A 17,996-nucleotide genomic window follows, 5' to 3' on the forward strand; every position below is an offset into this window, starting at 1 on the left:
CTAGTAAAATGATTTCAATTTGAAAAAAAAAAATAACATTCTCAGCGTACTGTGCTTATTTATGCACTAAAATGGATTAATTTAAAGAAGTCTTTGAGACGTTTGGTATCTAATTGATAAGTTTTATAGATTTGAGACTTATTTGAGAATGAGCATCTAAGCGCAGGACCAAATTAAAGTTTTCCTCTTTATTTTAATTACAAAATTACTCAAGTATAAAGAAAATATAAATTAATCATAACCAAAACAAATTGCATTGTTATACCATCAGTTGGATATTGCATGATAATAAATTTAATTTAATTAAACGGTTGTTAGGGCAATAATTTTTTTTTTTATTTATTTTTTTTTGAGAGAAGCGTAACAACCAACCAATTCGGTTGATAGGGCAATGATTATATTTGAAGACACCTTATAATATGGGTTTTGTAACAAGCAGTAGTTCATTTTCTTTTTCATTTTTCTCCTTCTGAACGAATGGTTTGAATGGAATAAATGATGTTTTTTCAAGTGATTTTTTTTTAATATACTAAAATAATATTTTTTTTATTTTTAAAAAATTATTGTTAATATTAGCGTATAATAAAAAAAAACATAAAATTAATTTAAAACTAAAATAATTTTAAAAATACAATTAAACAACAATGTTAAACAATACTTGAACAACACTACAAATACCGATTGGTGAATAAAAAATTGAGATTTAGTCTATTTGTTTTTATATTTTAAAAGTGATTTTTAAAAAATTAAATTTTTTTTATTTTTGTACTTGAAACTAATATTTTTGGTGTTTTCAGATAATTTTGATGTTAAAAATAATTTTTTAAAAATAAAAAATATAATTTTGATGTGTTTTCAAGCAAAAAAAACTTTGAAAAATAACTACCGTATTCTCAAATATCCCTGAATTAATAATCAAAATGAAGAGGCCATTTTGGAGTTATCCTAACTTTCAGACCTGTTTTAATTTTACGTTTCAAAAGTATTTTTAAAAAATTTTAAAATTTTTTATTTTTTATTTTTTATTTACTTCAAATTAATATTTTTGTTATATTTTCAAATTATTTTGATGTATTAATGTTAAAAATAATTTTTTAAAAATAAAATTAAAATATTATTTTGATATATTTTATAAAAAAAATACTTTTAAAAATATTATTTTGACTCACAAGGCATCCATGTACAAAAGCATTTTCAACTGATATTAAAAACACACAACATTCAACTGCAATGTACTTTTTTAAAATAAAAAAATTATTGTTATTATACATGTTTAAAAATGAGTATGTTGAGTCGAAGGGATAAACTTTAATGAAACTTTGAGGAAGAGATCATCCTATTCTCGTGACTCTCACAAGAGTCACTCTATTGATTCACAAATCGAATCTTATATAAATATATATACCCCTCACGGAGAGATTTGCCATGATTTTTATACATGTACAATACTTTAATCTTACCACCATTGACATACTATTCATTTTCTACATCTTCAGTTAACATGTATATATTCTCATTCTACGTACTCTCTTTTCTATCGGATCCCGAGTGAAGCAGATGGTAATCTTCCTCAGGACTAGACGAGCTTGTGTTGCAGGAGGGGCCGGAAAACATGCCACCCCAACGAGGGAAGTTGATGAAGGTGACCGGGAGAGTGCAGACGATCATCATGAGGCCCATCAGAGAAATGCTTGTCTGCATCGAGAATCTTGAGCCTGAGAACAGTAACATCTGCGTCACCACCGCTCCCACAGTCCCCCCGCTTCCTGTCATCCCTGTTATCACTCCCAGCGACCTGCAACAATGCATACAAATTCCATGGATCGCCATTTTCAGGTTGCAAAGGCATTGAATTTAATTAATTATTTTGGATATTAATTAAGCTCAATGTTTAAGATACTGTAATTGTAAAAATAGTGGTTCGTATATAGGGCGCCGGTGGGACCTGTTGTTCAGGAGGTTTAGAGAGAAAGGAAACCAGTATGACGTCTATATCAGTACTGTTACATCCAGCTCTGCCTAGCGGGATCATCCGAGGACTCCTTTACTTGGCTCTTAATTTAAATTGAGTTTTAAATTAAAGTATATAAAAGTTGACCCATTATTTTCCAGTTGACTTAAAGAATTAATTTATGACTTGATTGATTTTATAAAAAATTTATTTAAAAGAATTAATTTATGACTTGATTGATTTCATAAAAATTTTGTTTAATAATTTTTTTGTTTTTTATTTTAAAATAATATTATTTTGAACTGAATCAAGTCAATTTACAATGAACATATAAAATTAAGCACGGGGATGTATTGAATAAAAAACAAAACTTTGCCTGTTAATTTTTTTCTTGAAATATGTTTATTGAATTGCTATCTTTCAATGACTATGCAGAAATTGTTTACTATATTATATATTGTTTATCAATTAATTATTTCTTCTTCTTTTTTTTTAGAGAGAGGCACTTAATCAGTTCCCTTGTTTGAAGCATCATAGAATAATTTATTTTATTTACATGGAATTATAGTGTAATATCTATATCATGTCCTGCCCTGCATCTATTATATGCCCTTTGCTAAGTGATATTTTAATGGATTCCCCACCACCACCGAAGCCCCAAATGGAGCCCTGGACCATACAAGTAAGAGTTTTTTTTGTCTATGATAATGATTATAATTTAAAATATTTTTTATTTTAAAATATATTAAAATATTATTTTTTATTTTTAAAAATTATTTTTAATATTAATATATCAATACAATTTAAAAATATTAAAAAATTATTAATTTAAATTTAAAAAAAAAAAATTTAAAAACCCTAGACCGCGTTCCCAAGTCTCGCGGCGACCAGGTTGCGAGGTGAATACCATTCAATGACGCCCCACCCAGCCCTAGGAGAGACCCGTTGATGTAGCATCAAGTGGGGCTAATCTGTGCTCACATTTGGAATTAATTCCTTGTTGCCTATAAGTCCATCAATTATTTCTTTTATCTAATTTAAATTCTTTGTAATCCTCTGTTGTGGAATATGAGGCATCGCATTTATATTATGAAAATTACAAGGAAATTTTAAAGATGATAGAAAAATAAAAAGAGACGTAGATTTCAATATCAAATAATAATTAAAAAAATATTGAAAAAAAGGTTGGGTATTTTAAGAGATTAAATGAAAATTAGAAAACCAAATTAATTGTATATAAATTAATTTAAATGTATTGGGTAAAGTTAGTTTTCACATGTCATTAATACAGATATTTTCACGTATTTAATTTAATAGTTAGATTAAGATTTTAAATGTATTTAATCCGGTGAGATTTATCATGTCTTAAACTTTCCTTATGCAGACGTACCATATTTAGACTTACCATATCTATATTTACAATATTTAATTAGACTTCTTATCGTTTTATATGCTATTTAATTAGATTTAAAGTATTATATACGAATTAAAGAAAAATATGAATTTTAAATGATAAAATAACGTACTCGTTTGAATTCCAAGGCTATTATGTAAATAACGAGATGTTTATTATTATATACACTAGAAGCTGTGTTTTCTTTAATTTAATTATTATATAAATATATACTCTACCATAAAAACTAAAACGATATATAGATTTTTATAAGAGGATTTCAATTCTTGTTAGGATGGATAGTTTCCAAAGATAGTATCATAGATGATGAGAGGCCCAAGATAAGAAGCATCCTTTTGGCATATTTATTTTTATATTTTAAAAGCGTAAAATAATTAAAATTTTTATTTTAAATTAATTTTTATATATTTTTAGATATTTTAAGCATTCTGATATTAAAAAATATTATTTTAATAAATTCTCAAATAAAATATACTTTTAAAGAATAACCAAATAACTAAAGAGCCTGCCTAAGCCTTGGAGCTGTAAGTGTGTGACTAGCAATAAGAGAAACAAATGATATGTACCTTTTGGAAACGAAAGGGACGACCCCGAACGTGAGCCCAGAAGAAGCTTGGACAAACACAGAGAAAATACAGAGGACAGCTATGGAACCCCAAAGCGAGTTGACTCTTCCAAGCAGCACGCATAGCAAGCCAGCCACTGTCTGCACCAACCACAGGCCCCACAGTCTTCCTTTCATCCCAAAACTCCTCCCCATCTTATCTGACAACGCCCCACCCATTGGCCTTGAGAACAAATTCGCCAGTCCAACACTCGCAGCGATCATCCCTGCAACCTGAAGATTCACTCCAAACCTATCGTAAAAGTACCGTGCAATAATATTATCAGTTGTCAATTCTGAACCAAAGCAGTAGCCGTATGTTAAAGCTAGAATCCATCCCCTGTAATTTGTTAACCCGTTATGAAGTATTTCTGAGAAGTTATCTTTTGGCGTTTTGATTGCCTTCCTGAAATCTTTGTAGCTTCCTGAAGGAAGGTCTTGGCCATAAGCCAATACCAATATAGCTGTTACAGCTTGAAAGAGTCCAGGGATTAGAAATGAGACACGCCAAGCAGTGGATACAGGTAGGTCCAGCAGGGAGATACAGAAATGGTATATTTGTGGCATGACTAGCTGTGCCACGCCGGCTCCCATGTTAGCCCAACCAGCGGAGACTCCATTGGCAAGCCCAACAACACTAGGCGAGAACATGGAGGTCATCCAAAACTGGCTGGCCACGAAGTTGGCTAATGAAAATCCTACTCCAAAGCGAATGAGAATAAAACAGGTAGGAGATGTGACTAAAGAAGCAGACATGATAATAGGAGCCGTGGCGAGAGAGAGCGTGGCGGAGGCAAGACGTGGTCCCATCAAGTCGCAGGCAGGTCCCATGGCAAGTCGTGAAAATATGGAACCGACAAAGGAGGCGATGCCAGCGTTGCCAATATCAGTTTCAGTGAGTTTGAGGTCATCACGGATGACGGGCAAAAGTGGAGGGATGGAGAAGGTGGAGAAGAAGCAAGAAAACAGAGAGAACCATGCAAGGTGAAAGGCACGCATGTGGGGGGGTGATATTTGGAGTGGACGGAATTCAGTAGCTTTATTGTCAGAATCCACTGGTAAAGAGAAGGGAGACTCTAGTTTCAGAGATTGAGGTTCCATATTGGAGATCGATCCCAATTGGCCAGGATACAGAATTTACATATACGAGGAGGGGGAGGATGATGAGGAGGAATATCTAGTTTTAGAAATTAATGTCATAACTTTGTAGCCCCTTTATTAATTGAAGGGGGTTTACATTTTGCCAACGAGAGGCCCTTCTTCAAGCACTTCTCTTCTCCTAAACAGTAGTCTGATGTTTATTTTTGTGCCCCTCGTGTTCTCTTAATTTCACTCAAAGTTCTTTCGTTGCTTTCCTGTAGGATATTTTGTGCCTATCTTACAAAATGCGTGTTCTCTTAATTTCACTCAAAGTTCTCTTGTTGGTTTCCTGTAGGATGTTTTGTGCCTATCTTCTTAGGTTGTGGTCTCAAGTAAATCTGACCTACATGGTGAAAGCAAGAGTCGATGTGAACGTGTTTCGGTAGTGGTGACTGGTGGCCTCACCTTTTTTGCTTTCTTCTTCTTTTTCCCTTCTAACTAACCGGTTGACTGACATAACCGGTTAGCTCAATACTTCCATTTTGTTATACAAATTAAGTAGAAAATTACAGGCCATGAATTTGTCACCGTAGCTATGGACATGGTTTACTGAATTTTCACAGTAAAATTATATATTTGTCTTTGAGTGAAGAAAAAAGAAAGCTGTGAGGGTGGGGCGCTTTTGTCTTTTCCACTGGCCCATTTGTCACTTAAAAATTATTCAAGGTGCCTAGATCTTTTTTATTTTTTTACACAATAAAAATATATTTTTTACTCTTATTCAACAAAACTTAGGGCTTTCCACAAAAAGCTTTCTTCACCTTTCATAATGTTTAAATGATAAAAATACTTTTCTACCATTAAGATAAAAAATTATGTTAAGCTATTGGATAAAAACATTTTTTTTTATTATTCATGTACAATTAAAGAATATTTTTAGCCTTGGAAAAAAATAAATAAGATTTGCATATAGGAATATTTTTGTACTTTCACACTAGTTTTTAGAATAATTATCGGGGTTATAAGAGTGTTTTGGTATAAACACGCATTAACAAGTAGATAGTGTTTGCACCTTTCAAATATTTTATTATGCCTCTTAGTGATCAAACTTAACCTTTTATTATCTATTTAGATGCGTTATTATATTATCTTACACGTGATATGGCACATGATAATGTTTAGTGATTGGATTATTGTTGGCAATTGTTTTTTTTTATTTTTCATTCTTTTCTCTTTCTTGTTAAGTAAATGGCATAATTATTCTCTTTTTATTTTATTTTTCTATTTAAATTCTCATTGTTTTAATTTCTTATTTTATTCTTATTCTTTTTATAGAAGTTATTTTTTCCAATTTAGTCATTCACTTATAGTTTCTCATATATTTTGTTTTTCATTTCAATCTTTATTTTTTTAATTTTTTTCTTGGTTTTTTTGTTAAAGTTTTTTGCCTTTTAATTTCTTCTTTCAATTAAACTTTTTGTTGTTTTATTTTTTTCAATTTAATCCTTATTTTTTATTTTTTTATTAAAACTATTTTTCAATTTAATTTAAACCCCCAATTGAAAATCTTTGTTTGCTCTCCGATTATATTTTTATTTTCACCCTCCTTTTCCTTAGATTCTTTTGTGTAATTAATTTTTTTTATTTTATCTTTTGATATTTGTGTTGTTAGGAATTCAACTCTGTGTGATCTTATCATTCTACATTATTAAAGCATAAAGAAAACCTAAATAAGTGAATTTTAAGTCTCAAAAACATTTATTATCAAGTTAAATGAAGTGTCTTTAGATCATATGAACCTTAAATTGCCATATTTAAAAAAAAATAGTAAAAAGAACATGCAAAGGTCTTTATTGTTGACTCTAATGACCAAGCTTGGTTCAAACCAAACAACAAAACTTTAATTAGATTTTTTTTATGGTTTTCATAACAAGAATAGTTAGAAATCTTTCATTTTTTGTGATTATTAGTTCTCAAGACATGCATTCTAGATTTCTTTCATCAATATTAACATAAAACATGACTAAAAATAACAAATTCACAACCATGCATCATTTTTTAAAAAGGTTCATTTTGGTAGGTTTTTGTCCTAATTTATCATGGTTTATATTCCATATATTTCAATGTTTATAACTCAATTTACATCGGCATGAAATAACTAGAAAATGAGCAAATAAGAAACATTTAACATAAGAAAATGGTTAGAACCTCACATGTGTATTGTTATAATTCTTGCATTATTGTTCTATGAGTATTCTTAAAAACCAAATGGTTGTTACTGATTTGAATTATCATTAATATATTCTAGAGTCATTGCTACTATTTATAGATATTATTACTATCCTAAAACTCTCTAAACCTAAAAAATCAATTAATATAGATGAATGTTGCTATAAACTTTACTTCTATTATTTTTATCAAAAATGAGATCATTACCACCATTTATAGTTGTTATTATCATGTTAAACTATAATTAAAGCCTTATAAACATGTCTTTAAGGTCTATAGTTGTTTTAAAAATTGCTAAAATGATTGTCATAGCCAGGTTTCTATAGTTGTAGAAGATGAAGATTCCTTGTTAACTCTCTCACAAGGATTCCCTTCTTTATTCTTTCTCTCCCTCCCTTCTACTTAATTATTAGGGTTATAAAAGTATTTTGGTATAAGCACACACCAATATTTGCACCATTAAAGTATTCTATGATGTCTTTTAGTGGCCAAACTTGATCTTTTATCATCTATTTAGATGTGTCATTATATCATCTTCCATGTGATATGACGCATGACAATGTCTGGTGATTGGATTATTATTGGCAGTTGTTTTTTTTCTTTTTCATTCTTTTTTCTATCTTGCTAAGTAAAGAGCATAATTATCCTCTTTATATTTTGTTCTTCTATTTAAATTCTTATTCTTTTAATTTCTTATTTCATTCTTATTCTTTTTATAAAAGTTTTTTTTCAATTTAGTCATTCATTGATAGTTTCTCATATATTTTGTTTTTCATTTCAATCCTTTTTTTTTTCTTGGATTTTTTGTTAAAGTTTTTTGGCTTTTAATTTCTTCTTTCAATCAAACTTTTTGTTGTTTTATTTTTTTTTTTAATTTAATCCTCATTTTTTATTTATTTTTTCTTTTATTAAAGCTATTTTTTAATTTAATTTAAACCCCAATTGAAAATCTTTGTTTGCTCTCTCATTATTTTTTTATTTTCACCCTTATTTTACTTAGATTCTTTTATGTAATTAATTTTTTTTTCATTTTATCTTTTGATATTTTTTTTGTTAAAAAATCAACTTTGTGTGATCTTATCATTATGCATTATTAAAGCACAAAGAAAGCCTAAATAAATGAACTTTAAGTCTCCAAAACATTTATTTCCAAGTTAAACAAAATGTTTTTAGATCATATGAACCTTAAATTGCCATATTTTTAAATCTTTTTCAATAAAAAGAACATGGAAAGGTCTTTATTATTGACTCCTAATGACCAAGCTTGGTTCGAACCAAAAAATAAAACCTTAATCAGATTTTTTTTGTATGATTTTTGTAACAAGAATAGTTAAAAAATATTTCATGTTTTGTAATCATTAGTTCCCAGGACATGCATTCTAGATTTCTTTCACCAATATTAACACAAAACATGACTAAAAATAACAAATTCACAACCATGCATCATTTTTTAAAAAGGTTCATTTTGGTAGGTTTTTGTCCTAATTTATCATGGTTTATACTCCATACATTTAAATATTTATAACTCAATTTACATCGACATGAAATAACTAGAAAATGAACAAATAAGAAACATTTAACATAAAAAACAGTTAGAACCTCATATGTGCATTGTTATAATTGTTGCATTATTGTTTTACGAGTATTCTTAAAAACCAAACGGTTGTTACTGTTTTGAAGTATCATTAAATATTCTAGAGTCATTGCTACTATTTATAGATGCTATTACTATTCTAAAACTCTCTAAACCCAAAAAATCAATTAACATAGATGAGTGCTGCTACAAAATTTGCTTTTATTGTTTTTATCGAAAACGAGGTCATTACCACCATTTATAGTTGCTATTATCATGTTAAGCTACAATTGAAGCCTCATGAACATGTTTTTAAGGTCTATGGTTGTTTTAAAGATTGCTAAAATAATTGTTATAGCCGAGCTTCTATAATGATAGAAGATGAAGGTTCCTTGTTAACTCTCTTACAAGGATTCCCTCCTTTATTTTTTTTTTCTCTTTTTTTCTCTTCTAATTAATCTTTTCTTATTTCAATGTTCTTCCCTCTCCCATCTGTATCTTTTTTTTTTCTATTAAGAGTAAGCTATGGAAACTATTTCTAGAAAAAGATGGCGGGATTAGAAATCTTAATCTGGCAATATCAAAACCCTTGAATCTTAGATAGACATCTTGGCCTTTAATTCAAATTGATTATTATTTTACCCCTATTATAATACTGGTATAAAGAGCATTATTTTATCTTAATATTTTACAAGTTTTTATTGCAGTATTTGTAGTGTTTTTAGATAGTGTGATTAATTAACCTAGTTCACTTGAGTTTTTTAATTGAGAATTTAATTTTATAATTTATTTAAATTTATTTTTATAAAATTATCTCAGTCTTATAATCTGATTCACAGGTTTTATGAGTTAACTAGTTAACTTAATTTTTTTTTTTTTGGAATTAGATCAAATAGACAAATAGCAAGATAACTTAGGTTAACTCAAATCTTTTTTTTTTTGCTTTATATGAGGTTATCACGGTCTCATAATCTGGATCGCAGATTTTATATGTTAACTTAAGTTGACCCGAATCGATCCAAAATGATATTATCTCAGTATATTTTAGTCAAATAATGTTTTTTTTTCCGATTATCTATGTTGTTTTTAGAGTTATTAAGTTGGTCAAATCATATCAAATTAATTTTTAAATAGTTTAAATATTTTATTTTTTAAAAATATCTATAATAACTAATTTTTTTTTAATATTTTTTAAAAATTCATCTGATTGATGATGCAAAACAGCTATATGACTAGTCATCACCCTAGAATGCAAAATAATATATCGTGGAAGGGAAGGGAAAAAAGAAGACAGCACACGGGGTAACCGGATGCAACCGGTTTGCAATTAAAAAGGAATAATTGTGAGATGAATAAATGGCAAACATTACTTAAAGTCATCTTAGGAAAGTCCCACTGGAACACCCACTGTCGGTTGTAATAACATACATATATACAGTTGAAGTTATTAACCATATATATTTTTCTTTAAGATAATTCAAATCCATCTAACAAGGCAGAAACAACAATATTCTTTGATTTGTTTTCTCCAGAACTAGAACTGCATAATCTCGACTGCTTTTGTCCTTTTATTATTTAACTCCGTTGCAAAAATATTTTTTAAAAAATTAAATTTATTTTATTTTTTATTTACTTGAGATTAATATATTTTTAATATTTTTAAATTATTTTAATATCAAAAATAATTTTTAAAAAGTAAAAAATATCATTATCCATGTATAAAATGTTTTTCTGTAAATATTTCATGAGTTCATTATTAACGCAACCCCGGCTCCTCTTTGGTTACCTCAATTTACGTGTTTAAATTTTATATATAAAAGGAAAAAGAAAAAGGAAAAAGAAAAAGAAAAAGAAAAATTCCATCTAGTAAAGAGTTTCAGGCGACCAAAACACTGGAGACAAAGATGGAGAAGAAAGACTCGAGGAAATCACAGCCAGAATAAGTGCGTGTTGAAAATAAACAAAAAAAGATATTTTTAAAACAAAAAAAATAAACAGTCCTTTCATCTTTCTCCAGCCAAAAGCAAAGTTAGAACCGTACGTTTGCCAAGTGTCGCGTCACATGCCCGTGTTTGCTAGCCGTTAAATCCTTGTGGTGAAGGTCATATTTGGCCCAGGTGTCTTCGGCGATGATTGGATATATGTTGGGTTCTCGCAAGGCCTAAGCCACGCGCTTTGAAACTCCTTGGGAGTGGAATTTTAGCTGTGTTTTACCTTTAGAACCTGCTTTTCCTCACGAGACGAGGTGTTTTTAAATAATTTTTTTAAATTTATATATTTTTATATTTTTAAAATATTTAATTTAATTTAATTTACTGCAATTTATTTTTAAAATATTTAATTTAATTTAATGTACTGCTATTAAAAATATTTTTTTAAAAATAAAAAATATTTTTTTTAATATATTTTCAATTAAAAAAATATATTAAAAAATAATTACTGTCACACCCTTAAACATATTTTTAAATTTATCAGCACAAATAAAAAAAATTGAAGCAGATGTTATGCAGGCGAAGGAAAATGCATGCACCAAAGCTCTGTTTGGATCAGATTTGTATGAGTTCCTTACAAGACGATCCTGTAACCTAGAACAACAGTTGCTAATTATGCAATGGACAAGTTTTCTGCCAGAGTTTTCCTTGTAAATTGATAAATCAAGATTTATGGAAGTTGTTAGCCAGTTTTATACCAACATTGTGATATCCCATCTAAAAAACAAATATTTAGATTTAGAGTTTTATAAATAATATTAATTGGTAACTTGATATATACATTTTAGGGTATCAGATACATAAGTAAGTTTGTGGCACTAAAAATAAAATCATAAAAATAATAACATTCAAAACAAATAATATATAATATATAGTAAGTTATATGGGGCTATTATAAACATGATCATCAAATCAAAGATGGATGGATGTCCCTTGTTTCATTGGTTTTGATAGTACTGACCATGGTTAAAAGCGGCAGCTTGCAAAGAGAGGTAAGTAAGTAGAAGAGAAGGAAGCAAAGCCTACCACGATCACAGCAGGCTGGCAAGGCAAGGCTGGAGTTGGGAGCAGCAGCAGTATTGCTAACAATGGCATGTTCAATTGTTTGAAAAGCTTTAAAACCAAAGCCTACCATTATCGCATTCATTTCTCTATCTACACGATCTCTCCTCTTGTTAAAAAAACAAAACTGAGTTTGAAATTACACCACCAATTAAGCATTATAAGTAAAACATTGAGTTTGAAATACCCAAATGTTTTCTAAACATTCTTTTTCAACATGCATATACACCTCCAGATATCATAAAAATCAGAGAAAAACTAATTATTCAAATATATAGTGAAAGGAATGTTTATAAATACCATAAACAGAAATTTACAAACCAGTGAAAACAATTTTATTTATAATGAATTGTATAACATTGAAAGCAATTTATTGCAACTAATAACTAATAAAATGCAACTTACATTTTATATATTATTCATAACACCAGAACACTAGTAATGCAACAACACTATCAATTATAAACATCCACACCTGATTTGGTTTTTTCTTAGAAAGTAACAATATGAAAGTGAAAATCTTTCCATAGTTGCTGTTATTTATATAGAAATACATAGGAATAGAAATGATATTACAAAACAACAACCTAACTTTCAAAAAATATCATTCACGAGCAAGTAACCTAACATTCAAATGTGGTATGCACAAACTGAAAATTTTGATTTTACCAACCTAAACCTACCATTCAAGAGTATGTAACCAAACATTCAACGTCAATAATTCATACATTTAAATTGTAATAACAAGAAGCATCAATCTCAATTTTCATGTAGTAACCAACTATTCAACATCAAGTAACCCAATTGAAAATTTTAATTTTAACAACCTGAACCTAACATTCAAAGTTAAGTATCCACACATGAAAGTCAACATTTAAGAACTCGTAAAATTCCAACCTAACAACAATATTTAGTGATACATTTGTCAAAACATGCATGGTAATGGTGTTCCAAGTACTTGGTTACAAAAATACACAAAAATATGGGTAAAGAGTTTAATTTTGAGTAAAAACAACAGCATATGAAGCCTGAAAAAATGGTGAAAAAGATTTCAGACAACTGAAAATGTTATTGAATTATAGAATTCAACATAAATGAAAAGACTTGAATATGTTAAAAAGTTTAAACTTGACCTTGTCCATCTAAGTTTTTCTTTGTTGATCAAACATTATTTTTAGCCATAATATTTTTCTATCAATACAACCCATTGCAGACAACATCTCCCTCTTGCTCGTCGCATAAAAGAATTGAATTGTAAAGGTATACAATGCACTACTAAAAGTAACTCCATCAATAGAATGCAGTTCTGCCACTACCTCTTCAACACTACAACCTTCTTTTATCTCTAGAAGGAGTTGTGCTCTCTTTCAGCATGGAAACAGTCTTAACAAGTTGTCTAGATGTGCAAATACTTGTGCTCCTATTCCAATTCCCCTTTTCTTCTTTCGATATTGAGGTGTAATATGATATGTACCCTTTCTCTTTGCACTACTAGGGTTGCTGCTACTATTTGTCACATTGCTTCCACCAACTATATTGCTAACATCATGTATAAAATTAAGGATTGCATCGTCTTCAGAGTTGCCATTTTTTTCTTCCATATTAGTTTTCTCATTGGTTATATTTCTCATTCCAGTAGCATCCTCATTATCTTCATCTAATAAAATTCCTTGTGAAGGAGACCAAACATATTCTCTCGTGGCCACCATGTTAGTAAACATGATATCATGTTTGACACACAATGAGGGCTTTATGATGACATGTCTAAATTTCTTTGCTCTTCTGATTTCCTATGAAATGAAAGTTAGACGTACTTAATAATGATAATACATTAACAAATAATACAACATGATAAATAATTTTATGAGGCTATTGATAATGAAAACTAACCTGAATTTTTTATTGCCACCATTTATCAACTAACCTAAATTTTTTATTGCCACCACTTATTAGTTGCTAAGATGGTCCCAAGTACAGTAGATCAATCAACTCCAGTTTCAGTTATTAGTTTTTTCCATACCCTTCAGTCTTTTTTAATCCAATCCCATTTGTTTTTAAGTTGAACTTTTGTTAATAAAAGTCTTGTCTGATCTTTGAATGATTATATGATCAATTTCCAGCCAGTTTTGTCAAAATAGTGTTTGGTATTATGCCTCTGTCAATTGCTTTAATGTAAATGTTACAAAATGCGTGCAACATTATTTTGGTTCAAGAAGCTTTATCATGTGTGTTAGACTCATCCATTACTTAATAGATGACAATGCAAGGAAAAATTAAACAAATAATAAACTATATAAACAAGAGATTGAATGCTGATAGGGGTTGAAATTAGATACTTAAATAACAGAAAATTACATTTCCAACAAAAGGTCAACCAAAGAATAACAAAAGATTCAATATTGATGAGGTATGAAAAAATAAATTAACAATTATCTATAGCAGCTTGGTTGACAATGCAAGAAAAATTAAACAAATAATTAACTATATCTGATAAAACATTGGTAAACTATTTCTTGATGGAGGAAAGAACATCAACAACTATACATAGACAACTGCAATCATTAATCGTATGTATCAATTATCAAGGGATGCTCTAATTAACAAAAAAAAATATTAGTTTAATTTATGTTAATTTAATTGTTAGCAATCATTAACAAACAACAACTACTACCAGTTGTTGATGGCTTGAAAACTATTAATGCTTGAAAGTTGCATAGAGTAGTTTGCTTTTGACTTTAATTTCCACAAGTTTAACATAGCATCCCAACACATATATAACTACCCACAAACAACTACAACTAGTTTAACATAGCAACCAACACATAAATAATAATGAAGATAAAAATTATCGAGAATAAATAGAATAAAAAATAATTAAATATCAATGTCAAGAATAAAAAACAAATGATTTTAAAAGGAGGAACAAACATCTCAGATTTCACTGGAATCAACAGCAATTAACTTAAAAATACTATACAGGGGGATCAATAAAGTAAGCAAACTAACATGTTGGAAATTACAGCTTTGGTGTTCGAATAAAGCAGGATGTTAAAATCTTTTTATCAAGAATAAATAGAATAAAAAATAATCAAATATCACTGTCAAGAATAAAAAAACAAATTATTTTAAAAAGGAGAACAAACAACTCAGGTTTCACTGGAATCAACAACTATTAACTTAAAAATACTATACAAGGGGACCAATAAAATAAGTAAACTAACACGTTGGAAATTACAGCTTTGGTGTTCAAATGAAGAAGGATATTGAAATCTTTTTTCGGGGTTGTTGATTGCACTAACATGGTTTGCTCTTCTTTTTTCTTTTCTGTTGATAAAGAGAAATGAATGAAACATTTGAATTAAAACTTTTAAGAGTAAAAATAGTTGATTTATCAAAGGAAATACACAAATTCGTTTGTCTAAGATTGGTCACTACAATAAACATAAACTTTCGAGATCTACATTTCACTAAAATAAACATAAATTAACTTACGACTAGACCAATGTAAGCAAACTAACCCGTTAGAAATTTCAGCTGTGGAGTTTGAATGAAACATATCTAATGTCCATGTCTTGGGGTTGTTGATTGCGGTAAAATGGGTTGTTGTTGTTCTTATTTTTCTATTGTCAAGGCGAAATGAATAACAAACGAATGTGAAGAAAGAGACGCGGCCATCACTTTAATTGTTATTGGTTGTGTAACAGTAATGGTTTCCTGTAGGGTTGTTATGTGGAGTGAAAAGAAATGAATACGAAAAACAGACTAGAATAGCAACAAAAAAAGAGAGGATAAACAGGTAAATTTTCCATCTCTGTCCTCTAGAAAGTTCAACCCATGGTTAAATTTACAAGAAGTAGTATTTTAATGCTTTTTCAAAATCATGGTCCTGTCTCAACAAAATTATAGAACCTGTGTTTTATATTTTTTTAGCATGTGCTAACCAAAAATATATATCAGTGCATCTCAAGAAACACAAATGCTATTGTATAGACAAACGAACTCTTAGTTATTTGTAAGAAAGTAAACATGAGGGAGGTAAAATTAAAAGTAAAGTAAATAACAACCTTTTATTTAAAAATAAAACTATATAATTTAGTCAATGAATTTATTTTATTTACATTCTAGTTCTTGAGTTTGAGAGATAAAAGAAAAGGTCAATTAATCACATTACAATAACAAAACATACCAATCTTAGTGTTAATGAGCTTTATTCACTAAGACTTGATGTTGAGGAAATTTTTTTTCTCTTGGTTTAATTTTATACTTTTAAACTATTTTTTGGGTTGCTTTGGTTGATAATTTTTTTTTAATGTTTTAATGGTGTTTATTAGATGTTTTTAGGTGAAAATTAACACCCCCTTCCCCCCAAGATTTTCAAAGCAGATTTTAAGCAATAAATAACCTATCCTTTACTTTATTTTTTATTTTAAAAATTAAGTGATCTGTTAAGTTAAAAAAAAAGGCCCACTTAGGATTATTTTTTATGGTCTATGGCATATTGGGCCTTTTAGGCTTGTGTGCTTAGTATTTGTTTTTTAATAATAATTTAGATGTGATTTCTTCAATATTAAATAATTTAAAATGTAGTAATTATTTTTTAAAATTATTATATTAATTAAGAATGTATTCTAGATATTATTTTATTAAATTCTACTTAATTTTACTTTTTTATCAAATAAAATTACTTAAGTATATTTACGATATTAGCAAGTGTTATTTTTGTACAACTCATCATAGTCAATTTTTTTTATATTAACATGATTGATTTATTAGAATGATATATTTTGTTATTATATCATTACATAAAAAATAATTTTAAAATAGCAAATTTATTGAACTTAATCGGGTCTGTAATTTGGTTTGACGGGTTAGCTTGGATATATCAAATATGTTGGTACCTTAATACTTACAAAAAAAAAAGATGTAATCTTGAATTCATATTTTTTACTAATCTTTTGCATTATCTTTTAATTTGTCAGGTCAACTAAATCATATTACATCAAAATCACATGATTTAATTTGAAACTCGAGCCAAATAGAGATTTAGGTCAAGAGATTTAAAGATTGAAAGACAAACTTGAATTTAATAGCACTTTCAAAAAAAAATTTCGTTACCATACACAAATATTGCATTATTCTTATATTTTTTAAATACATTTATGTTGAAACTTGTTTTTGAAATAAAAATAGAATGTTATCTAAAAAATAAATATTTTTGTGAAAGATTAGATAAACAAGTTTCTAGTTGGAGATATATTTTTTTATTCTTATTTTAAATTTTCATAATTTTTTTTTGTGTGTCTTCTAAACTCTTTTAATTTTTTATTAAATAAATGACATAAAAAGATTTTAGGTGTTTTATTTGTTTTATCAAAGACATTGATAAGATAATTAAGATTTTTATTAGCAATTATTTTATTTTCATGAAATTTAAATTATTATTATTTTTATAAAATATATTAGCGTTATAAAATCACATTAAAAAAATTAAAAGGCTCTCTAGATAACAAAATCAAATATATTTATTCACGTCGTCTATTCTAAACTTTACAGCTTAATTTTTAATTAGTGTTAATTTTTTTTATTATTTTTAATGAATATAATTTTTAATTCTTTTTATTAAACATATCTCAAATTTTAAGTTAATAATTACATTTTTTTCTTGAAGCTAAAAAAACAAAATACCTAAATATATTTTTGTGTTAATTGTTTTTCTCAGGCCAACTATCTAACCTATAATCTAATCTACATATTAATTATTATAATAAAATATTGACAAATTATAAAATATTCACAGTTTTTGTTTAATATTTATTTAGGATACTTTGTACATGCCGATAACCCATCATATTAGGTTTATATTTTAAGTTTTTGAAAATTAAAATTTCTTTATTGGTTATTATTATTATAGTCTTTATAGAATTCATGACATTTATCTTCAAGGGATTGACCTGATACCCAAAGAGGTTTACTTCTTTCCTTGAAATTCTAGAATCAAATTAGCAATGAGATAAATATTTTTTTTAAATACATCAAATCAATGAAACTATACTTTTAAAATTATCTAGAAAAATATTTAACTTTTATTGATA

At 28.1% G+C, this 17,996-nt stretch overlaps 1 protein-coding gene across 1 annotated transcript; it reads right to left on the minus strand.

Moving 5' to 3' along the window:
* Window positions 1-1,277: 1,277 nt before the first annotated feature.
* Window positions 1,278-5,321, minus strand: NRT2.7 (high affinity nitrate transporter 2.7). Its single transcript, XM_011049022.1, has 2 exons — window positions 3,932-5,321; window positions 1,278-1,795 (listed from the first exon to the last, which is right to left on the minus strand). Exons 1-2 carry the CDS (start codon window positions 5,068-5,070, stop codon window positions 1,519-1,521), a joined length of 1,416 nt encoding a protein of 471 aa, XP_011047324.1. The 5' UTR covers window positions 5,071-5,321; the 3' UTR covers window positions 1,278-1,518.
* Between the last annotated feature and the right edge of the window lie 12,675 nt (window positions 5,322-17,996).

This window comes from Populus euphratica, unplaced genomic scaffold, assembly GCF_000495115.2.
Source record: "Populus euphratica unplaced genomic scaffold, PopEup_1.0 scaffold126.1, whole genome shotgun sequence".
In the NCBI taxonomy this organism is placed as follows: domain Eukaryota; kingdom Viridiplantae; phylum Streptophyta; class Magnoliopsida; order Malpighiales; family Salicaceae; genus Populus; species Populus euphratica.

What these genes read in the sequence shown, in the direction of transcription:
- NRT2.7 (XM_011049022.1), bottom strand. Translation starts at nt 5,070, where the DNA reads ATGGAACCTCAATCTCTGAAACTAGAGTCTCCCTTCTCTTTACCAGTG. An exon ending in GTCCCTTTCGTTTCCAAAAG is followed by an intron (nt 1,796 to 3,931) that starts GTACATATCATT and finishes GCATTGTTGCAG; the next exon opens with GTCGCTGGGAGTGATAACAG.